The sequence below is a fragment of the Epinephelus fuscoguttatus genome, linkage group LG14 (genome assembly GCF_011397635.1).
Source record: "Epinephelus fuscoguttatus linkage group LG14, E.fuscoguttatus.final_Chr_v1".
NCBI lineage: Eukaryota > Metazoa > Chordata > Actinopteri > Perciformes > Serranidae > Epinephelus > Epinephelus fuscoguttatus.
The window spans coordinates 23,812,082-23,836,259 of record NC_064765.1 but is presented as its reverse complement, the minus strand read 5'-3'; the positions used below and the strand labels follow the sequence as shown (position 1 = coordinate 23,836,259).

Sequence of the window (24,178 nt, the reverse complement as noted above, 5' to 3'; positions counted from 1 at the left end):
CTTAAAAAAGCATAATGGTCACATTTTTCATTATGGCTAAATGTCATAACTGGTTTAGGATGACATTTACATTTTCCCTTGTGACATGAATGTAATTTGCCTCTTTTAATTACCCAACTTAATCTCATACTAATCCAACGATATTGCCATAACAAGTAACTCAAGTATGGTTGGAAGACAAAGCCGTCTATGGTAAGACAGTTTGTGTTTGGTGGGCCTGACGTTACCGCCTCCCTGACAGTCTGCTGGTTGGCCCTGACAACACAGAGCCGCAGTGCCAGGCTGTGAGCGTGCCAGGCTCAGAGAGCAGCTGCCAGGCCAAACCAGCGGGCACTAATTCAGCCAGCCACAGGGAGTCCCCTCCATCCCTTCTTCTTCCAGGCCCTCCCTGTGGCTACAACTACCCCCTCATCTGTGCATGCACACACACACACCTTACACAATGCAGGCTTTAATTATGACAAACTCGCCAAAAGCTAATCTCCCATCTTTTTTAATCAAAGACATTTGTAGCTGAGGGGTTTGCCAATATTCTAATAACTAATTACCAGAATTTCGGGTGAATAAACACCTTTTCCTTTGACCAACAGTGGCCTTTCTCAATCAAGCAAAGCCTGAAAATCTCTCAAAGCCACCAATGCAAAGAAAATCTGGAGGACAGTTTTTGCTTAATGCTGTTGCAGAAGATGAATCATAACTACACTGGCATTTTCTTGTCCAAAGTTAGCATATTTAGGGCAGTTTTAATACCCTCATTTCATCAAAATAAAAAAATATTTGTGAATATTACAATCTTGATGGGGGGCTCACATGATTAATTTACAGCTTGTCATCGACACATGTCCATGTTCATTGCACAAATCATTAACATCCCACTCATTTTGTCATATTCCTCCCCTGAATGAGAGTGCAGTCACTGAGCCCTGGGGACTGTGACCACGCCAGTTACTCTGTGGTTGGTTAAGTGAAGGCCAAAATGCTCCGAAGCGTTCAGCTGCTCTTCTGATACGATGAAGATTTCTGTGGTTAAATCCTGCTGTGTCCTGGGCCTCTCCCCCCTGAGCTAAGCTTATGGTTGAAAGGACAAACCTTTTCTCTACAAAGTGTGGGTGGATTAGAGTACTCTGGTGGCTGAAGAACTACCTGCAACATAAATGGCTCCGAACTTAGCACTGAAGCATCAGTGGTGACCCCAGAAATTTTTCATATGGGTGGCCAGACAGGTCACTGAAAATCTTGGGGTGGCACACCAAAAATATCCTAAATATCTGATGTTCATAGACTAAGGGAGCATGTCATCCACCTTCTTCTAAAATATTTTCTAGTCTTTTCTACATGGAATGGACACCCATCATACAAAGTGTGGTGGTAACATAGGTTTCAGTCTTTCTGCTCTCATGTTTATGAACCAAGAGTTGAAGGGCATCTAAAGATGTAAGAATTTAATGTGTCCTAATGCAACAGTTCATATGATAATTAACAACATAACACCCCAAAAAAATTGCATTGTCATGTTGCATACTTAACAAAAAGGTATATAGGATAGGTTTAAGAAAAGAAACAGGGTTGGGCATCATCACATTATGTACTTAACATGAAGTTATGGAGATTATGTTAGGCCAAGTTAAGTTTCATAGGCTGGTTTTAGGAAAATAAAGTTACAAAGGTTAGCTTCAGAAAAGTTCATTTACATAGGTTAGCTTTAGAAAAGTAAAGTCACGACAGTTAGCTTTAAAAAAGTAAAGTTACATGGGTTATCTTTAGAAAAGTAAAGTTACATAGGTTAGCTTTGGAAAAGTAAAGTTGCGTAGGTTAAATTAAGGAAAAAACATCGTGACAACGTACCTTTAAAGTAACTCAAAGTTCACTGGGTCTGCTTGGGGAAAGTCCTGTGTTTGTTTGACCTACCCATCCCAAACCCCATCCTCATGCATACTTCCACCCTTTATACTACTTCCTTCTTTGCTCCTGTCAGTTCACTGATCACATGATCACAGCCTCCTGATTATGTGGGTTATATACAAATTCTGGTGCATTACTGTTTGTAGGTTTGCATATGAACATTGCTTAAGAACAGCCTGAAAAATACTGTTTTTATCTTCCCTCATTCAGACACACTTGTTCACAACATGCGCAGGGCTTGAAAGCCAGTTTTTGTAGTGGAGTTACAACCATTACCTGATGTCATGTGGTCCAAAAAGACTTTTTCCCATAGACTTACATGACAAAGAGACATCTGTCAATCAGTGGATACATTTTTTTGAGCATCACAGCCCCTGTGAAATGACTCGTTTCGCTATCAGAATTTAATCAATGCGGTCCAATAACATTTTGAAAGTACGGACGAGCCACACAATTGAAATATTTTATCCCCATTCAAGTTAGTGAAGTGCTAAACTGAAAGTACCTTGGCTGGCAGAAGCAGTGCTGATCAACTGCATAATTTTAGACGCAGCAGTTGAACCTGGGTTCATGCGCCACTGAGCAACTTTCATCCCAGTAAACAGGGCCCCACCTACAACACTGCATCTACTTCTGTTTATACATCCATGGTCGATATCTGATAAAAATACAAATTATTGGGCTAACTAAAATTATGACCTGATTATGGCACTACAGGAAAAGTCTGGGGGGTCAGGATTCATCTGGAACAAAGCAATAGGCCAACCATCCAACCAACACTGCCACCCATAGAGCTAAGCTGCTGGCGTGGTGTTCATTAGTGTACTTATGCATGCACAGTGAGACCAGCTGAAGACTGACATTCCTTGGGCCCGCTCTCTCTGCATCAAACACATTCTCATCTGCACCCTCACCTGTCACTCATCCTCTATCTGAGCTCCTCTGTCCCAGCTGAAGGTCACAATATGGCTGGTTCCTTTGGAGAGGCACTCAAGGTCCCGATGCTCCATGCTGCCTGAGTAAACATGGCGCAGCAGTTCATAAAGATGCATATTGTGTGCCTCCATCTGTGTATGTGTGTGTTTGAGTGATTGTGTGCATATTGAGGGGTCTTCCTGAGTTGGGTTTCCTGACTGCGGGGATACATACATACCGTTAGTAAGGCTGGCTGAAATATTGATGCTGTGTTTTGTTCTCATTTTTACTGTACTTGAGAGGCCATCTGGATAGGTCAGCCTTTCTCACGTTAAATATTAATTCTCCCATTGAATATGACCAGGGGAGAGTAAAAGAGGGTCATTTTGTAACGTGAGAGAAAGAAAGAGGGAGAGGTGGTGGTTGGGGGTGGGGGATTGAGCAGGATTCAACAATAGGTTTTTCCTAACAGATGGAAGATTGGCTGCGGGGATATAGTTCAGTGTCATAGTGGAACCCGATATCTGATTATATTCCTCCCAGCTCATGAACACAAAGGGATTACATGTGGTTACATGAATAATGAAATTGAGATTATTTTGTTGACACGTGTCTAATTTGTTGTGCCACAGTGGTGAACTGCTGAATGCCGCCTATCAATCTATCTCTTTGTGCCGCATTACTCAGGTAAGACCAACAGATCAAGTTCTTCCAACAAGCCAATCAAAAAGGTCACTTCTGGCCAACTCTGCCACCTCAGGCTAAATAAACTACCCGATGAAATGAGGCTAGTAATTAGCTGAGAAATGTCCATGTGGCAGGACTCAATCATGAGGGCAAACAAACAATCTGATTATTGACAGTCCAGTGGTTCAGACTGTGTGTTCAGCTTTTCCCCGCTTTCTGCATCAACAGTGAAACGCACCGTGAACTGAATGTGCACTTAGTCAGCAAACTCAATGATGAATTTTAATGACGTGCTTAGGAGTGCAAACCAGCTATTCTTAACAAGGTCCCATTTAAAGGGAGTGGTTATGGTAAATTATCCCTCCGTTCTTAATAATTAATAAAAGCCTATTAATTATGAACAAATCTGTAGCCTAACACTCATCAAGAGGGGCAATGGTTGCCTAGGAGCATCGGCCTGTTTTGAATACCTTGCTGCTTTGGTGTTGTTGGTAACTGGAGCCGCTGCTGTATGACAGTAATGTGGTGGAAAGTAAATAAGGCGGTGGGATGGGGGGACACAATACCTTTGTTTTGGGTGCTGTCAGGAGGACGCCGCAAGACTAGGGGATCAATAATGCAAGCTGGCACGTGTCCAGGTTTGTTTCTGCCTATGGTACAGAAATAACGCCTGTGATTAAGCAAAAATGTACATTTGTGTGTAATTCAAAACAATCCATAGGAAAACTTGTGCAATATTTTAAAGCCTGGGGGGTTCTCAGAGTTACTGCAGGGGGACTGCCAAGTTAGTGTTTGGCAATTTATTTATTTTTCAGAAATTAAAATATGTCTGGAAGCAGTTCAAGTGTCTCAGGTTCTTGTTCACAAGTGAGGGTAGAATGGAGCGTGAGATGGATCAGTGGTTTGGTGTGGCTTCTACAGTAATGCAGACGCTGCACCAGACCATTGTGGTGAAGAGGGAGCTGAGCTGTATGGTGAAGCTTTTGATGTACTGGTCCACCTACATCCCAACCCTCATCTATCGTCGTTAAAGATGAAAGAATGAGGTTGTGGATACAAGCAGACGAAATTAGAGATAGGGTAAGGAGCTCGGACATCTGGAGGGAGCTCGGAGTAGAGCCGCTGCTCCTTTGCGTCAAAAGGGGCCAGTTGAGGTGGCTCAGGCTGCCTCCTGAGGGCCTCTCCTTAGAGGTGTTTCGGGCGCGTCCCACTGGTAGGAGGCCCTCGGGCAGACCCTTAATCCTCCTCATCTGGCCTGGGAAGGCCTTGAGGTCCCCCAGGAGGAGCTGGAAAGCATTGCTGGGGAGAGGGACGTCTAGGGTGCTTTGCTCAGCCTGCTGTCCCCACAATCCAGCCCCCGATAAGCAGATGAAAATGGATGGATGAATAGATGAAAATACACATCCAACATACTATTAACAAAGATAAGTTGGCTTGTTCATTAAAACAAGCCATGTTTCCAGCGTGTTCTGTGTTTGCCCCAGGGCCTCGTACCAGTTGGACATGCCCAAAAAACTTCTGATGGGAGGCACCCAGGTGGCATCTTAACCACCTCAGCTGGCTGCTGTCAATGTGAAGGAACAGCAGCTCTACTTCGAGCTCCTTCTGGATGTCTGAGCTCCTCACCCTATCTCTAGGGCTGACCCCAGCCACCCTACGGAGGAAACTCATTTTGGCCATTTGTATACACAATCTCATTCTTTCAGTCACTACCCAAAGCTCATGACCATAACTGAGTGGCTGTAAGTTTTCTCCAAGTCCACAAACACATGTTGACTGGATAGACAATCTCCCACAACCCCTGCAGCAGCCGTGCAATGGTGAAGAGCTGGTCCACTGTTCCGGGGCCAGGACAGAATCCACGATGCTCCCTCTGAATCCGATGTTTAATTATCGGTCACAGCTTCCTTTAAAGAGCCCTGAAATAAACTTTCCCAGCGAGGCCGAGCAGTGTGAGACCCTAATAACTGGAACCCACCCTCCGGACACAATTTTTTAAATAATTGGAACCACCACCCCTGTCTGTCCTGACCTCCACACAACACTGAAAAGGCGTGTCAGCCCAACAATGTCCAGAGCCTTCAGCATCTCAGGACGAATCTCATCCACACCTGGCGCCTTGCCACTGACGAGCATTTTGGAATACCAATTTGCTTTATTATTACTTCAAGCGTACAGGCATACTTGTGAGCCACAATTATGGGTGTGTATTATGAGACTATGGGGGCCTGGACACAGATATGCGAAGAGCCCCACCACCTCTCCTAGACAGAAGCAAGTCACTTTGTGTTCGTGATGAGTCTCTTTGTAGATGTTTTGTGTCTCTCTGTAGTCTTTTTGTTTCTTTGTGGTTGCTTTGTGTCTCTCTGTTGTCATTTTGTGTCTCTGTGGTTGTTTTGCGTCTCTTTGTAGTCATTTTGTGTCTTTGTGTGGTTGTTTTGTGTGTCTTTGGGTTGTTTTGCATCTCTTTGTAGTGATTTTGTGTCTCTATATGGTTGTTTTGTGTCTCTTTGTGGTTGTTTCGCATCTTTTTGTGGTCATTTTGTGTCTCTATATGGTTGTTTTGTGTCTCTTTGTGGTTGTGTCGTGTCTTTTTTGGTCATTTTGTGTCTCTTTGTGGTTGTTTTGCGTCTCTTTGTGGTCATTTTGTATTTTTGTGTGGTATTGTGTTCTTTGTGGTTGTTTTGTCTCTGTAGTCATTTTGTGTCTCTATATGGTTGTTCTGTGTCTCTTTGTGGTTGTTTTGCGTCTTTTTGTGGTCATTTGTGTCTCTATATGGTTGTTTCGCGTCTTTTTGTGGTCATTTTGTGTCTATATGGTTGTTTTGCGTGTCTTTGTGGTTGTTTTGCATCTCTCTGTGGTCATTTTGTGTCTTTGTGTGGTTGCTTTGTGTCGTTTGTGGTTGTTTTGCATCTCTTTGTAGTCATTTTGTGTCTATATGGTTGTTTTGTGTCTCTTTGTGGTTGTTTTGCATCTCTTTGAAGTCATTTTGTGCCTATATGGTTGTTTTGCGTCTCTTTGTAGTCATTTTGTGTCTATATGGTTGTTTTGTGTCTCTATGTGGTTGTTTTGCATCGCTTTGTGGTCATTTTGTGTCTCTGTGGTCATTTTGCATGTGTTTGTAGTTATTTTGTGTCTCTTTGTAGTTCCTTAGCATCTCTTTGTGGTCTTTTTGTGGTCATTTTGAGTCTCTTGTTTGTATGTGTTAAATTGAGTGAAATTTTGCAAGTGAAGGCCAGCAGGCCAACTGACACATTGGACCCCTGGGCCTGGGCCTGGTGGGCCCGTTCAGTAATCTATCATCCATTCATGGCCACAATTGTTTTGTAACTTTCCAAGCAATAAAGTCTAAAGTACCGTCCACCTCAGAAACAAGCATGATGTATAAAAATATGAATCTTCCAACAGTTACTTTAACATCTTAGTATTGTATGCACCACAAAAAGGTATTTTTATACATAGCAGTTTAGGCCACCCTACACGTCAATAAGGGGTCCCGGCTGTATCTCTATTTCAGCTAAGTGGTCCTTAATTGGCCTGAAAAACATTGAAGACCCCTGTTTTAAAGTTATAATGATTGTTTATGGGTGTCCTATTTCCATTACACCTTGAGCAAACAGCAGGCCTCCAGGTTCCCACTGCTCAGTCAAAACAATAATTGGCCTTACACAGTCGAGCCACCATTTTCGGATGCTAAATCAACACAGCTGGACATCCTAAAGTTTGTGTTTATGTCTGTGCGCTACCTTTCCGACTTGTGTCTAAAAATAGTGCAGCAGCATCCTGCTGTGATGCTGAAGGTGCAGTCATCTTTCCCCTCTGAAGGACACAACACTGTCTGAAGTTTGGGAGCAGGGGGAGTAGCGGGGGAGGGAGGGAGGAAGCGGTGACTACCGTGTGACAAGCGCCCTGTTCCTTCCTCCCAGGCCTGAGAAACAGGAAGTGCTGCACATAAGGCATTATTGTGACGGAGAGGAAATGCAAGGTCCTCTAAAATAAGATCCCCAATCTGGTTGTCAATGACAGGAGCCTGTCCTCCACGGCCCCACAGAGGCCTGCCCCCCCCTCAACATACACACACATCACCCCCCCTCCACAACTTCACTGTTGAGTGATATATAAAACAAACTTCCATTCTGTAGCCAAGCAAGTTGATGCATTTAAAGCCGTGGGAAGATACTTTCTTAAGATCTGAGTGCAGCAGCTAAGAGATAACAAGTAAATCAGCTTTGAGATCATGTGTTAAACCTTTTGTTCCCTGCTGAACCCACCCACCCACGTACAGACTGAGCAACAACAGCATTTCAAAGGGTTAAAATGAGACATATGGGTAGGATCCACCCTGTTTGTGTTTAGCAGAAGCTGAGGAGGAGCTGGTTGCTAAGAGAGATGCAAGGCTTTGTGCCGGGCTGCCTCCCAGTTAATTAAAATCCTACTTTATCTGTTTCACGCTTTCAATTAGAAAGCTCTGGAAAGGGCCCAAGCCTCTGCATGTAGATAACCACAGCAATAAGATGTGATTAATACGGGGGGCCCATTTGCGCTGCACCAATGTCCTGCTGTTGTGTCCGTGCCTCGTTTTGATCCCAGGCACCAACCTCTGATGATCCAGGCAAAAATGGCGGTGCAGTGCCTCTCTGCAAAGTCTGCAAGGCACCTCAAACAGCAAATTAGATGGATAAGATCTGCTTTTGTAGGACATGGCAGGTGTTGGCCACCTGTGATCATGTACATCTGAACTGCGGCAATCGCTGAGGCTGCAGAGTCGGTATCACTGTTCAGCCTGTGCCAAGTCTAATGGTTTTCTTTGGTCATCTGTCATCAAAAGAACTGTCAGCTAGCAATGTTTTTGCTCAATTAAGAGCAGATCCATCAATGCCTGTCTCTGCTTTTCACAATCAATTAACTGCAGCACAGAAGCCAAGCTGTACGGGCCATAAATCACACTAAGCTTAGCACATTAAGGTTTAACAGGCATGTGGAGCTGTTTTTGGTTCGAGTTTGTTGCAACAGCCACGGCTATTATTTCTTATCATTTTCTGCATGACTTAAATAACAACAATTACAAATGGCTTGAATTTTTGAATCATACAATCTGTGTACATATCAGTTAAGAGTACAATTAATTATCACTCAATCAAAACAGAATTAAGATAGAGAGGCAAACCCCCTTATGAAATACAACACAAATAAAAGAACGGGCATACAATGCAAAAATATTTGAGTAAACTGGCATGCAGCATCCAGACAACTAAATCATTTTCCTTTAAAGACTTTTACAGTCACTTGGTATCTAACAAACCTCTGCACAAAACAGAATATTTACTGCCATCTACTGGTCACTGTAGGAAATCACAAACAATGGAACTGCAAACATCTGTAACACATGTCCGTATACAGCTTTACAACACTTACTTTAATATCTGAAAGACCTGAATGACTGCATGAGTGAAGATGAAGGGAACTCATGGTCCCCTGTCTTGCCAAAAGTGTCAGGTGTCAGTGGCAGGTCATTATCACTTGGGCCAGCAGGCTGTGGCATCACTTCTTGGGTAAGTGTATGGTTTGGGAATGAAGGAGACATCCCCGTCCAACCAGGAGTTTTCATTTCCGCCGTGATCTCTTTGGAGAGCTGATTGTGTAACATCTGAAGAAGGAAGCCTCTTCCAGCAGGTGAGGCCGGGATGGATGACTGCTCTTTCCCAGAGGGCCTTCCTCTACCCATTGTGTCCATTAGTACCTGTGTACACCCTCTGCTTACACCTACAGACAGTGGACTGGTGACTGACTGGACTGAAACCTGAGCTGCTGGGTCAGGGGAGGCATGGGCATCCACAGACGAAACACTGGTGACTCTTGGGGGGCTCATGGGTGGCTTGTGAAGGAGAGGGTCCACTTGTGTTGAGGAAGGTGATTCCTCAGTGTCAGGTTCAAAAGATTCCTGCTGTGTCTGGCTCTGTTCCTCTGCTGCAGGTGAGGTCTGAGATGGGGGCTGATTTCGGGGGTTGAAACGATCCAGCAGACCACTCTCTGTGACAGGATAGTGGTCAGCGGCCCACTCCTGCCGCTCATGACGCATTTGCTCCAGCCCCCTGAGTTCTTTAGGCAACTCCAACACACTCTCCTGAGGATGCAGAGAAGTAGACCGTTTACCGGCTTCTAAACTACTATAATTACCATTATGAAAACAGATGGTTTTCGTCTTCATTTCAGACACCACACGACAGTTGAATTAAATATTGAGATACTGGCCACAAAGTGCCCATAAATGTGCGTTCACATTTTTCAAATTTGTCTTGGGGAAAAAAACAAAAACAAAAAAAACAAACCAAAAAAACCCTCACGTCTTATTGACTGAAAAAAGAAAGCTGCAGCTAATGTAAGACTTTAGCAGTCAAATCAAATGACTATCAAAGTTTTTAGTAGGAAATTCCCCACATTCCCTACACCACAGGTCGGTAAGAAAACACTGTCAGGGTAAACAAACACGAGCAGTTTCGTACTAAAAAAAGACTCATTTGACAGATAACCACCTGCTTCGACTTACTGAACTGCTGAAATATATTTTTACACAGAATGAGAACTGGATTTTGTCCTCCAACACTTACAATGGGATCCTATCAGGAATGGAGCTCTTGGCAGCCAGTATTAACAGAAGGAACATTTGCAGTGAAAAAACTGTGTTTTGATGAGCATATTGACATTAGTATTGTATTAAGATCCACATGAAATAATATGTGAACATACCTTTTAAAAGAGCTTCAGCGAGGTTTTTTTTAAAGCAATATACAAAATGGCACAGTTCAGGGTCACCTGAATAATCTTGGTGAGGAAAAGAAGACACATACGCAGCTGCACAGAAATTCACATATTCTGTTTTTTTTAATCAAGTGTATGAAACAAAAGTGTTGGTTCACGTGATTGGGGCTGAAAATACTGATATAAAGAAACTCTGGATTGAATGAAAAGAAGAAGCGGAGCAGTGGAACACACACAGCCAATAAGCAGAAGCCTGTTAGATACAGAGATGAGTTTTGCTTTAACGCGATTGGTGGCGAGCAAGTTAACATTTTCAATATAGAATAAAGACTTGTAATAGGCAACGCATCATTTATTTGTCCACCAAAGACAAATTATGCCAAATTTAGCAATCTAAGGCCTGGTCCACACAGACACAGGTATTAATGTAAACAGGCGTTTCCTTCCTTTGTTCTCAAAAAATTCCCATCCACACACACCATTATAAAATCTCTGCATATAACTTTAATAACTGTGACCCAAAGCCAAGCAAGGGAGAAGATGTTAGTCAATCAGCAGCCTAAAAAGCTATTGCTGTAAGGCTACCTGTAGCAGTGACCTCTGTAGCACATTCTGACACCACTGTTCCTCAGTATTCAGGAAAAGTATGTGTACATTTATGTGTAAACAAATAACAACTCACTTAATAAAAGTTAATATTTACTCACTGTGTATTTAACATCATAACTCCCGACTCATAGCCACTGCAAAAACACTAACTTTTTCCATGCATGAGTGTGCAGGCAAATTGACCCACACCTAGGCTGCTCAGGATCTCCAGTGCACTCAAAAGCATTTCTCTCATTCAGCACAGTGAGATGATATCCTGCCAGCGCAAGTGTGTGTAAGGTTTGGACACAACAGCCATGGACTTGTACCAGACATGCATGTGGTTCCATCCATGAAAGCGTTTGTGTGTGAAAAACAGAGAAAGAGGGAGAGCCACTGATGACAACAGTTGCTGGTTAGCGTCACATGCTGACCTAAACCCCTCCCATTTTCTTCAAGGTATCTTAGTAACAAGTATACCAACTAGCACTTCTGGTGCTGACTAATCAGACCTTTACAAAAGGTTTGTTTTTAGTGACCTAATACACAGTTTAAATGTGGAAAGGTCAAAAGGCATAAATAAAAGCTGTGTTAACAAAAAGAGCTGTGTCCATGTGGATTGAAAATGTGCACATTTGTGTCATTATGATAGATTTGTAGTTGGAGCAACATTTGGAAAAGTAATTAAAAGCACAACTGTTGTGAATTACCCACCATGCTGACATGCTCTAATTCACCAGGTTCGTAGTGGCTGCTGTTTAGGTATGAATCCACCAGAGCCACGTAGTCTGTCATGAGCGTATCCAGCAGGACCAGTCTGAGAGGCTCAAGGTGGATCACTGACAGAGCCATCACCTTAAGCAGTGGTACAGGGCAGGGGCGCTTTTGCCAGATCTGCCTTTCTTCCTGTAAACACACATACCAGTGATGACAGCACATATCGATGCAACTATACAGTATTTAAACTCATCTGAGATGAGACTGGTGTACTGTACCTTGGTGAGCTGTGACTTCATCTGAAGAGTTAAGAGCTGGGAGGAGGGCACCTTCAGATGCAGACTCACCACCTCCTGCAGAGTGCTGACTCTGTCGGGAAGGAGACCTCCTGTCTCAGAGTAGAAGCACATGACATCTGCCACCTAAAACACATACAGAGAGAAAAGCAGGAAATTAGTGAGCTCAACCAAGCATACAGGAGAGAAAGTAGGCCACCATTCATACTGCACATGTACCTGTGTATCAAAGACGTTGGTTAGCTTTACTCCAAACTGAGCAGTCAGACATCCAGCAATGGCTCTGCAGTCATGAATGACCTGTACAAAATGTACAATCAACACAGCTGTTATGGTAATTATCATCACTGTAACTGAACAGTATTTCCAGTCTGTTTACACTGCTCACCTTCAGTATGTGCTTGCTTTCCAGGATCATGGAAAGACCGTTCTTAAAGGCCCGAGCTCCAAGTAACAGCACATCAAACAGGTACACCTTGTTTTTAGTGGCAATCTAGATGAATGAGGAGCTGTTTTGAGTTATTCTTTTTTTTTCTTGTGATGTAGGACAAAACAAGGGGTGATGGAAGGACTCAAAGAGGCAGGAATGCAGAACTTCTCACCTGCAGCCAACACAGTCTCCCATGCTTGTATACCTCGATGCCATCAGCTCCCACACCTATCACACGCTGCTTCTTGATGTGCATCACCTGTTGGATAAGAACTCAAGATATGAGAGTTTTTGAGACGACAGGTCTCAGTACAGACATCTCCACTATTATATGCTGTCCACATACACCAATCAGCCAAAACATTTAAACCACTGGCAGGTGAAGTGGATAACATTATCCTCTGGTTACAATGCAATGTGGATGCCACTTGACACATTTTACCTATCCAAACACTGCAGCAGACTAACTGTACCTCATCATCGCAACAGTACTCCCCGATGTCAGTGCCCCCCCCCAGCAGGACAATGCACCATGCTGTACTGCAAAAACTGTACAGAAAGAACATGACAAAGAGCTGAAGACATTGACGTGGCCTCAAAAGGTGTGTCAGGTGGCATCCACATGAATGCAAGGACCCCAAGTTTCCCAGCAGAACATTGCATTATAATGAGATGAGTAATGTCATCCACTTCATCTGTCAGCAGTCTGAATGTTGTGGCTGATTGCTGTATATATGCATACCCAAAAAATTGTCATTTAAGGGATTTCTGCAACAGAAAAGTAACTTTAATCGGCTTACAGCAGATCCAAACTTCTCATGAAACTCATCAATCACTACAAAGTTGATATACTCCTCTTCATCTTCATCTGTTAAAAAAGAAGATCTTCAATAGTGATTTATGATTTTCCATCTGCAAGACATGAATTTAAAGCTGGAGGTACACTGAATTTTGAGTGTGAATATAGCTTGAGCAAAAACACAAAATTATCATCATACTCACCCAGTGTGATGGCCTTCCTGTATGGCTGAAACTTTTCCACATTCAAGTGCTCCTCGTCATGAACACTTATGTGCAACACATTGCAAGTCTCAGTTTATGGCCAAGTCAGTGCCAGCCCAGTGTGAAGTTACAATGATGACACCTTGCTTGTGAATTACTTACCCACTGTCAGTTTCTGCTTCATTGGTAAATTCCACTGTTAGTAAAATTACACAAAACGACATGTCAGACGTCAAAAAGCTTCTTTTACTTTTCATACAGCCTTCACTTTTCAGATATCGCTTGTCAAGTGAACTCACCATTCAGAATGTCATGACCGAAGAACATTTTAGAGCCAGGGATTTTACAGCCATTACTGCCACTAACAACTGAAACAATACACACAAGGTTACAAAGATTTGTTTTAGTTAGGAATAGTAAAATGTTTTTAGCCTACCGGTAGCAAATAACTTTAGCCGGAACAAACCGTGTTAACTGCTCAAAGTTATGCTAACCAAATGTTATTAATGTTATGACAAAATGTTTCTAACCGTCCGCCAAAACCAACGTCTTGTTGGGGCTGATTCGCTGAACGACGCCGAGGTAAGATGAAGTCTTGAGCGTCAGTTTGATGCGTTTTCCCTTGAGGATATTCAGGAACTGAACGTCGTCCAAATCCATTTTGAAGTCATCTAATTTTTTAAGTTGTTTTAGGGGATAAAAGACAGTAAAGCTGCTAGTTTAGAAACACCAGACTTGTCCATTAGCCACAACTAGCTAGGGGCGCTAACGGTACAGTCACGAGCTGCATATCAAAGTGATGCGTTCTTCTTCTACTGTGTTTTTTAAAAACGACTTACAACCGTTACTTGTAAGGTCAATGTTGCGTTCATAAGCACCACGTTAATTTCAATGCTAATTTCCATTTCCTGAGCTAAAACTAAAAAAAACAAAACAAAACACAGATGTAAAGGGTGGTAACCTTAACATTAGTCTAAAAGGCAATGTCTGTAATATCTATTAGTATACTTCCTGCTATACAAACTGTACATCGGCATATTTGTTTTGTGTAATGTTACCAAGTAAACAATAAAAAAAAATGCCCGATTTTGAAGATATGTTCAAATACATGTTTTCATTGTTAACTTAACTTAAATATTGTTCTGTTTGATTATTATATTTGAAGACTGTTTTCTTTGAATATAATTCTTATCTTTTTGTTTACTATTGGTAATTTGAATGCTTAAATATCCTTGGTTTGTGATGTTTTCAGTGGTATTATGCACATATTATGTCTGTGTGTCTGACTGAAGGCCCTCCGACACTGCTGTGAAGCATTATGACATTATGAGCTGTATTTAAGCACTGTGTATCTTTGCGATTTTTATGTCTTGAGAAAGGTCCTTGAGAAGGAAAAGTTAACCTGTTTTAAAGATATCATTACAAAGGTAAAGAAGTGTGTGTGGGAATCACAGTTTTTCACTGAGCTGACTTCAAAGCCCCCGATGGAACAAAAAAGAGACTTTGGCAGGTAGCAACATATGCGGCATGACAGGATCAAAATGAGATTTGATGGTAATCTGCTGCTATCATTATGTTTTTTAAAAAAAAGACATATGAGTTGAATTTCTGCGTTACAAAATGTTTTCAATAAGGTTGTGTTAAGACATGCCAGTTCAACAGACATATGTGTTATCTCTAGGCACAGATATGCAAAGGGCCCCACCACCTCTCTTACAGTAGTACTAAGGGAAAAAGGAGGTGCACCAATCAGTAATGGGTTTTTGGGTTGTTGTTTTTTTAGATATAGGGCTACCTGCAGGAAGAACACGAGGCTGTGATGTTTGTTCAGACAGGTGCACACCTCATTCTGGCGAAAACTGGGGCAGTGAATTGTAGAGGAGACTGGTTGGCCTGAGGCTGTTTTCTGTGTGTAATGTTTTATGCTGTTGAGTTTGATTGTGTGTGACATTTATTGCCTTCATGTGTTTCAGGTCTGCTTCTGCTGGGTGAAGGCGGCTGGTAGTCAGTGGGGAAGTAGATCAAAGTACCAGGTAAGTTAAGCCATGTAATTTTTTAACATTGAATCTGTTTGCATTTTAATATTTTATTTAATATTTTAGTTTAGTTTCTTTGCAGAGCATCAGTGGTCCATTAGCTGTTCTTGGCTTGGGAATATTTTCGTTGTTTGCTTTTGTTTGTTTGGGTCTTTGTCTTTGTCTAGTCTACCTTGGCAAGTGGTGCCAGGTAAAAACATATGGGTGCTGCCCTCAGGGTGGAGTAGTTTTCTTTTCTTAAATGTTTGTTTTGTTTTATCTGCCTGCTTCTTTCCATTAATTACCATCTTCCTCAGGTTGAATCCCTGTCAGACCATCAGGGCAGGCTTAAGGTGTGCTGTGGTTAATTGTTTGCAGTGAAAACAGTCACGTGTGGGAACTTTGGAAATGTGTAAACACACTTTGAGTGCAAGAAGTAGTGATTACAGTGTGTACTGGTGTGACTGTGGAGCTTCAGTCCTGAGGAATGTAAGGTGAGATTGTAAAGCTGAACGTTTGTAATAAAAAAAAAAGACTGTCTATATCCTTTACCTCTTTTACTGTCATTCATTATGCTACAGACCTGCACTGGGTGCATCAGGAGCAAGGCACATAGACTCTGTGAAGGTTTTACCTATTTTTTTGTGTTGTTTTTCATCTCTTTGCGGTTGTTTTGTGTGCGAGTTCACTCACAATAGTTTTCCAAAGTGCTCCTGACCCAGTGTAGTAATATCTGTTATACAGTCATGTTGGTTTTTAATGCAGTGCCACATAAGAGGTCAAAGGTCAAGGGTATTCAGTGTTTGTTTTAGGCCTTGCCCCTTTTTTGCAGAGATTTTTCCACATTCTCTGAGTCTTTTGTTGATATTATGGATTGTAGATGGTATAATCTATAAAGTCATAGCTATTGTGCATTTATGCATTTAGAAAGGTTGTTCTGAAACTGTTGGACTGTTTGTCAATGCAGTTTTTCCGCAAAGTGACCATCCTTGCTTGTGAACGACTGAGCCTTTTGAGGATGCCTCCGTCATACCCAATCATGATGCTTTAATCTGTTACCAATTGACCTGTTTACATGTGGAATATTTCAAACAGGTTTTTTAAGCATTCTGCAACTTCCTCAGTCTTTTGTTGCCTCTGTTCTAACTTTTTTGGAATGTGTTTTAATGCCAAATTCAGTTAAATATAGATCAAAAAAGCAAATCATTGCATTCTGTCTTTTTTTTTACATTTTACAGTTTCCCTTTTTTTTTAATTGGGCTTGTAGCATGTGTCTCTTTGCTGTTCCTTTGCATCTGTTTGTGATCCTTTTTTGTCTCTTTTTGGTTTTTTAAAATCTCTTCCTAGTCGGTATGGTATTTGAGTGACATTTTGCAGGCGAAGGGCCCTGACGCTTTGGGCCCCTGAGCCTGTGCCCGGTGGGCTCGTTCAGTGATCCATCCAGTTCCTTAAAATCAGATCGCCACATGCGGCTGAAAATGACAGTGGAGAAATGCAAAAGAAGGTTTTGGTTATATGATGTAATGTTGTCTGTAACCGATATGTTGATTTTGTGCAATTTTGTTTAAAAGTGCTGTTGTCTGTCTTGATCAGGGCACTCTTGTAAAGAAGGTTTTTTCCCCCCTCATTTTTATCTCAACGAGGCCTTCCCTGGTTAAATAGAAAATTGAAACAGAAAAAAACCATGCATTTTTATTTTACAGAAGGTTGCTGCTCTCTTTGGTTTGCTCCCAGGTGGTCTGTAACTCAAAAAATCCACCAGAGGGCAATCACAGCCAACTTCTTGAGCTGCTTGCTGTTAGTCTCAAGTCTGTCACTCCTCTCACTTAACTTTTTTTAGAAATCTGACCAATCTTCAATCTGATAAAAGCTCTTTAAAATAATTAAAGCAGGCATACATTTCAAAGTGTGTGCATGTGGCCATTTTTCATTTGTCTGTGCACAGTGCATCAGTGCCCAGAGTTGGCCTAACAGTACATCATTACAGAGGTACACTTAGGCCAGAGAATTTAAATATATTCTAATAAGATCATGATCATTTATCAAGAACTCCTTCACTCCCCTTTTTACTTGCACCCTACAAACATAAATCACCATGCTGCTGGCTGCAGCAGTGACCGGCTGACTACTAATTAGCCATGCCACATATTTTGCAGCAACGTCTGACCACAGGAAAGATGCTTGAACTGGTACCTGATCATCTTCAAATGATGTGTGTTCAGGTGTGCATAGAAAAGAAATCTAATATTTTATCTTCAGAAAATGAGCGTAAAGATTGATTTAAAGATGATGCATGCAGATTATTTAGAAATAATCTATTCTTTCTGTCAGACATTTGACATCTGTTTGCCATTGGTCTCTTATTCAGGGATTTTAACTTTCTAAATTAACTTGTCAACTAGTCCTGACTTGGCATGTGCTTAGTCAGGGTGCATAATCTGAAGAAGATGTAAAAATATGGTCCACCCAAATGTATCATGTGACGTCAGGAGCGCTGCAGTGAATTTAACAGTACTGGAATGAGTTGAAGTAAAATTTCATGTCTTGCAAGTCTGCCTTTCAGTTTTCTTTATCAGTGTGTGTTGGTTGCTGGTTTAAGATTGGGTGTAGACCAACAAGAAGGCAGCGGTCACAATGAGTCACAAGTAAAACAGTTGACACAGTGATCTCTGCTGCTTCAGTCATTCCTTGAAAAATCATGCAAAATTGTTGCGGCAATTGTTAGTTATCTTTATGCCAATCCTATCAGCAGGACTGGGCTCAATGTCATGCCAAAAAAAAATTATATATATATATTGAAAAAAAAAAATTAGATTTAGATGTGCCTTAAGCCACATGGTGGCAGGCTTCAGGCGTCACTGACTGGTCTGATAACAGCACAGGCACAGAAAAGCTATCTTATCAGAAGTAGCCAGCTGCGAATACACAGGTTCTCATGACTTCACTCTGCCTGTGGAAACACATGAACTCAAACCACTGCTTGTCTGTGGACAGCACGCAGGGGGGGGGCAACTCATCAAAGGGAGGACGCTCTGGGGTGCAGGGGGCACAGAGCTGTCTCTGATTTAATCACAGCACCTTCTATGATTTGTGCTAGGCTGTGTGTTGCTCCTCCTGAGCTCAGATAAAGTCAAGTGAAAAGGGGCAAATGCTTCAGAGCTAATTTAACGACATTTACTTTTGCTTAAACTGGACGTTTTATAGTCAAGGAGAGGCTGTGATTCATTGCATTTCCAGTTATATCCAATGTTAGGGGTTTCACTTTACCTATTACAGACATAGTTTTAAGTGATCTTAATGGAGCAACATATAGGATTCATCCAGTGGTTTCATCTGAAGCTTCTCCCAGATGCCAAGTGTGAACTCTTTGCACTGGGGCCTATCCCAACTGACACTGGGCGAGAAGCAGGGTACACCCTAGACAGGTTCCCAGACTATCACAGGGCTGACACATAGAGACAGACAATTCACACTCACATTCACACCTACGAGCTATTTAGAGTCACCGATTAACCTGCATGTCTCTGGACTGTGGGAGGAAGCCGGAGTACCCGGAGAAAACCCATGCTGACACGGGGAGAACATGCAAAGTCTGCACAAAAGGGCTCCCCTACCCCAAGGTTTGAACCCTCCAACCCCCCCTTGTTTTTTTTTATAACTCACTATATCCTCCCAGTGGTTCATGAGGCAGAATCCTCATAGTGCTACTAATGGCATTTGCAAGAATCAGGATAACAACCAATCAGAGCTGAAAATTCTGTCAATCACTGCTCATGAATTGAATTTAATATGAATCAAGATTCTGTTACTGCCTATTTGTCGCCTCGGTTGTTTTCAAAAACATATTTTAGTGTACTGCTTAGCTGTAAAATGAGAACGTTTGCTTGGCACGACCACCATGTTTCCAACATGGTGGTCATAAACGCTCTCATTTTACAGCTTAAAAGTACACTAAAAGTTGTTTTTGAAAACATAATAGGCAATGCAGTGACAGAATCTTGATTCATATTTGATAAGCGCTGCAGTTCACAAGCAGTGATTGACATGATTGACAGCTGCTCTCTCTGAAAATGGTGTAGCCAGAGTCTCCTGTCACAGGCTAGATTTCTAAAGCGTGAAAAGAGAGCCAAGCAGAGATGCAGCAGTCTTGATCTCTCTCCACTTGAATTACAATACACTCAAAGTTTATTATGGAAGTTTTGCCCAATGATGCCAAAATTAAACTGCTTACCTAAGCTTTTAATCCATCTTTTAATGGCCCTTAGTTGTCACTTTAACCGTCAAATATTAACAAACTGTCTGTTATTCATTGGCAGATTGTCTACATTCTCACAGAGCTCTCCACCTGAATCAATGAGTCAAGAGTCAGTAAACTTAAAGCTGTTAAAAGACTTGAGTAATCATCCTCTCTGGACCACCTACAGTACAGCACAATGACTTTATCCCTCATATAAGCCTTTATGGAACCTACAACCACTGTTATCTGTAGAGGAAGGCCCACCCTTTTCCGGTTCTGCAGTCTGAACAAATAAAAAAGGTTTTAGTAAACTTCAAGAGGAATCACGTCCCACTGCTTTTTTCCCAAAATGAACCCCCAAGAGACATGGGCTCTGGTTTTGTGTGAACCTAATGAGATTTTTCTTTGAATTTGATTTGATGTAGGACAGCAGGAATGTGTAGTCATAAAGACAGAGATCTATGATACAATTAGAAATCCTTAATACAGCTTCAAATGAATGAGATGACTGTAAAATGTATTAACTGCTTCTCATTTAGTTTGTTATTCCCCTTAAGAGAGCCCCACCGACCAAACTAATTATTTAGTTGAATCAAAGTTGTAAAGTAAAAACCTGTGACAAGTCGACTTTTCAAGTAAGTAGTACCGTCTGATGAAGTGCAGAGCCCACTCTGTGTGAGTGACAAGCCCGGCACCACGGCCGCCCACTCACAGACGAGCTGGGTGACTCTTAATTGTGTAACGTTCATTGACGAGTCAGCACAATGCTGCTGAGACCGCGGAGGCGCACTGAGCCGAGCAGAGCGATGAAATGCTCCCATCGAGGAGAACACAGATGGACAGCCTAGTTCAGCCGCTCGTCGCCCAGTACCTCGCCATGGGATGCCAATCAAAAGAAAACAACCAAAACGAAAGTATAACGCCGGAAGAAAAGGGAAAGGACGATGCGTAAGTTAGATCACATTTTCGGGGTTTTGCTGGAGAGTTTCTGGTTCGGGTTTGGGCGTAAATGTGCGCACTTATCCAACAGTAGCTTGATTATTTCAGTTACTAGAGTTGTGGTTTTTAATGACTGTTCTTCAAGGTAAAGAAAAAAAAAACAGGCGTGCCTTGATTTGTGGCTAAACGGTGCGTAAAACTGCGCTGATGCCACCCAATTATTTTACGCACAGGTTCTGTCATCTGAATTGTCACTTTCTGAGCTGCTGCACTCAAACTGCGTATGTTTCACTCAAATTCCTCCTTGTTTACTGGTCACTCAACAGTTTAAACTGGATGTCCGCAATCAACTGGTATTTCCCCAAGTTAAAGGAAGGAAATGAGAACAATGCATAGCAACATTCCGGGAGGGCTCTTACATTCAAACAATGGCTCCAGACTCTGGTGACAACTGCACAGATCGTTTCATGTGCGTTAATCTGTGGTCTCAGAAGATCATGGTTTCAAACACGTGTAGCATACATCCTCATAGGCAAACAGAGAAAGGCATAGCCCTTCTGTCCCCTCCTCCCCCTCACTTTTCTTGTGTTGGTGTCTCTAAAGGAGAGTGACTCCAGGATGCGGCTCCAGGTCTAGGGTTTCTCCTCCAGGCCGCCCTCACAGGTTCCACAAACCCAGCCCGCATCCAACCCAAACCGCCCCCAGTAAATCCATGATGTCCCTGGGTCCCCTCACCAAAGGGGGGAGCTGGGAGGAGCTCATTCAGGCCTGTCTGCAGTCCTTCGGTAAGTCCATGCTGACCCGCTTTGGCACTATGAGTTTGACTTGGTGGAAAACTACAGTGACGTGTGCAGCAGGAGCACAGGTGTCTGCAGTCCATGTTCCTGTAACACTGAAATTTTATTCACTGGAATCTTTTTGTTGATGTTTGACTCATGCCTTTCTGCAGCACTTGTCTCTGTTATTGAAAAACAATAAGATAATGAGCCTCCTGTGTAGTTTCCCAGAAGTCTGTGTTTTTCCCACCACTGCTCCTGGCATTTGGATGCAACCCTCTAACAAGTTTGGGCAGGCCTCTGAAGAAAAGGAGTGGGATGCTTTGCATTTGAAAGTGAAATGGATTGTCTTAACACAGCTGACTTTATTTTTGTTTAACATAGGACTGTATGCTTTTAAGATGACATCAGTCACATTGATGCTTATCAGATTTTTTTTATTGCTTTGTGTGATTTGAAAGTATTGAGGAAAACAGTGTTTGGGGATTACATGTATTATAATTTCTGCAAACATAGGCTGCACTGTATTTATCGATGAATATATCAGTATCAATATTTAACTGTAAGCAAGATATATAGAGGGTTTTTTAAATAAAAAAGGACAGCGTGATTGAGTAGGCTGTTGCTGGATCAATCAAGCAATGATCATTGGCTTCAGCAAGTTGTCTGGAGTGCTCTCAGAGTTATGGTGATTGCGTCTCTAAAGAGACAAGCTTTCAAATTGCCGTTGCCTGGTTACACAAATGGAGCAAGAGCAGTGGAGAGGCGTTACAATGGGCTGCACATAAAATGACATCCCATAACCACATTTATCTGTGGAGAGGTAAAATCAAGCAGTAATGACAGCTCATTTCAGACCCACGAAGGAAACAGAATTAACCAGGGGAAGAAGAGTTAAGGAACCCTGTAGTATCACAGAGTGCTCTGAAGACTTGCTTTGAAAAATAATTTCAGTGTCACTATGCAAAATGTGCAAGTCACACGCACACGTTCAAGATGGTATCTCACTGAGTACAGAGTGTTAGGAGTGGGGTTTTCCTTGAACGGCTTCTGCTGGTAAAATGGAACATAGTCCTGTTCCTCTTGGCCCACATCACAGGCGAACCCCTAAGGTCCACCTTTTCAGATGTGAGAGTGCACGTAAGAGCTATTTGAAGGATTACCTGATGGCAGCTTCAAGCCCGGCTGAGCCGAAAGGTCAGCTCCCCTAACAGTGGTCCTCAGATGCTGACCAGCCTTTGAAATGCATAGCACTGTGAGGTGCAGATCAATAGCTGTTGACATCATCACTCTCTCAAGACCACACTGTTGCGCTGCATGCTCTGATTATGCTCAGTGTCAGTCTAATTCACATATATTTTATACATACATACATCACATTCACGAGTTTGTGTGCAGGGCTTGCCATGTTGTGTGTATATATATATATATATATATATATATATATATATATATGTTTTAAAGGTGTTCATTTGGAGTAATTTTTCATTGGATAATATAGAACTATTAGTGATATAAAATGGGTTTAATAATGGGTGCTTCAATAGCTTTCTTATACAATTGAATTATTAATGTTTGCATTTATACTGCTACCCCTTTGAGTGGCACAAGCTGGATGTTTCAGCCATTTACTCATAACTAAAAACTATTTCAACCATTAAGCCATTACCTTTAACAATTTCAATCCTTTGTCCATTAGCTATTTAATCCATATTATCTATTAATAAGGCTAAGTATTTTAACCATTAGCCATTACGTGTAGCTACTTTATCCATAGTCTAAACTGTTTCTGCAGTTTTTAGCTCAGTTGTCTAACCATTACATTTAGCTACTTTATCCATAGTGTTAATTGTTTCTGCAGTTCATCCACTACTTCTAGCTCAGTTGTTTATCCGTTACATTTAGCTACTTTACCCATACATGTAGTCTTAACTGTTTCTACAGTTTATCCATTACTTTTAGCTGAGTTGTTTATCCATTATGTTTAGCTACTTTATCAATAGTCTCATCTGTTTCCGCAGTTTACCCATTACTTTTAGCTGAGTTGTTTATCCATTATGTTTAGCTACTTTATCAATAGTCTCATCTGTTTCCGCAGTTTACCCATTACTTTTAGCTGAGTTGTTTATCCATTATGTTTAGCTACTTTATCAATAGTCTCATCTGTTTCCGCAGTTTATCCATTACTTTTAGCTGAGTTGTTTATCCATTATGTTTAGCTACTTTATCAATAGTCTCATCTGTTTCCGCAGTTTACCCATTACTTTTAGCTGAGTTGTTTATCCATTATGTTTAGCTACTTTATCAATAGTCTCATCTGTTTCCGCAGTTTATCCATTACTTTTAGCTGAGTTGTTTATCCCTTACATTTAGCTCCTGTATCAATAGTCTTAATGTTTCTACAGTTTATCCATTACTTTTAGCTGAGTTGTTTATCCCTTACGTTTAAGCTCCTTTATCAATAGTCTTAATGTTTCTGCAGTTTATCCATTACTTTTAGCTCAGTTGTTCGTCCATTACTTTATCCATAGTCTTAACTGTTTCTGCAATTTCTCCATTACTTTTAGCTCAGTTGGTCATCCATTATGTTATCCATAGTCTTAACTGTTTCTGCAATTTATCCATAGCTTTTAGCTCAGGAGTTTATACATTACATTATATATTTATTTGAATTATACATCCATGTATTTTAATCTTTTATCCATTACCTTTAGCTATCTTTTTCTATTCATTTATCCGCTGCTTCTAGCTACCTTCTTGGCTCGCTTGCTTACTAGTTTTCACACACTCTGTCATGTGGTGTCCAGGTGTTATAGCTGACTCAATATTTTGATTCTTTTTTTCTTTTTTTTTAATCAGTTTGTGAACTTGTATTTTATAATGCTGTGTTCAAATGGGAACGCGTTTATTGTGCT

General features: G+C 41.6%; 2 protein-coding genes across 3 annotated transcripts in view; one reads left to right on the top strand and one right to left on the bottom strand.

The window, feature by feature from the left end:
* Positions 1–8,276: 8,276 nt before the first annotated feature.
* exd1 (exonuclease 3'-5' domain containing 1) lies at positions 8,277–21,079 on the bottom strand. 2 transcript variants are annotated; one of them, XM_049595775.1, is made up of 12 exons: positions 20,907–21,079; positions 13,827–13,967; positions 13,596–13,664; positions 13,459–13,492; positions 13,297–13,361; positions 13,095–13,162; positions 12,467–12,553; positions 12,253–12,357; positions 12,084–12,164; positions 11,847–11,990; positions 11,566–11,757; positions 8,277–9,628 (listed from the first exon to the last, which is right to left on the bottom strand). In XM_049595775.1, the coding sequence occupies exons 2-12, from the start codon at positions 13,954–13,956 to the stop codon at positions 8,921–8,923; spliced, it is 1,683 nt and encodes a 560-aa protein (XP_049451732.1). In that variant the 5' UTR covers positions 13,957–13,967; positions 20,907–21,079; the 3' UTR covers positions 8,277–8,920. The 2 variants fall into 2 exon arrangements, with proteins under 2 accessions (XP_049451732.1, XP_049451731.1); XM_049595774.1 differs by lacking the exon at positions 20,907–21,079 and having other exon boundaries at positions 13,827–15,527.
* LOC125900645 (RAS guanyl-releasing protein 1-like) overlaps positions 20,260–24,178 on the top strand; it is a 21,463-nt gene continuing 17,544 nt past the window's right edge. The window contains exons 1-2 of the mRNA XM_049595773.1: positions 20,260–20,496; positions 21,091–21,272. Coding sequence (XP_049451730.1) covers positions 20,360–20,496; positions 21,091–21,272 — 319 coding nt within the window. The 5' untranslated portion in view covers positions 20,260–20,359. The remainder of the gene's footprint in view (positions 20,497–21,090; positions 21,273–24,178) is intronic.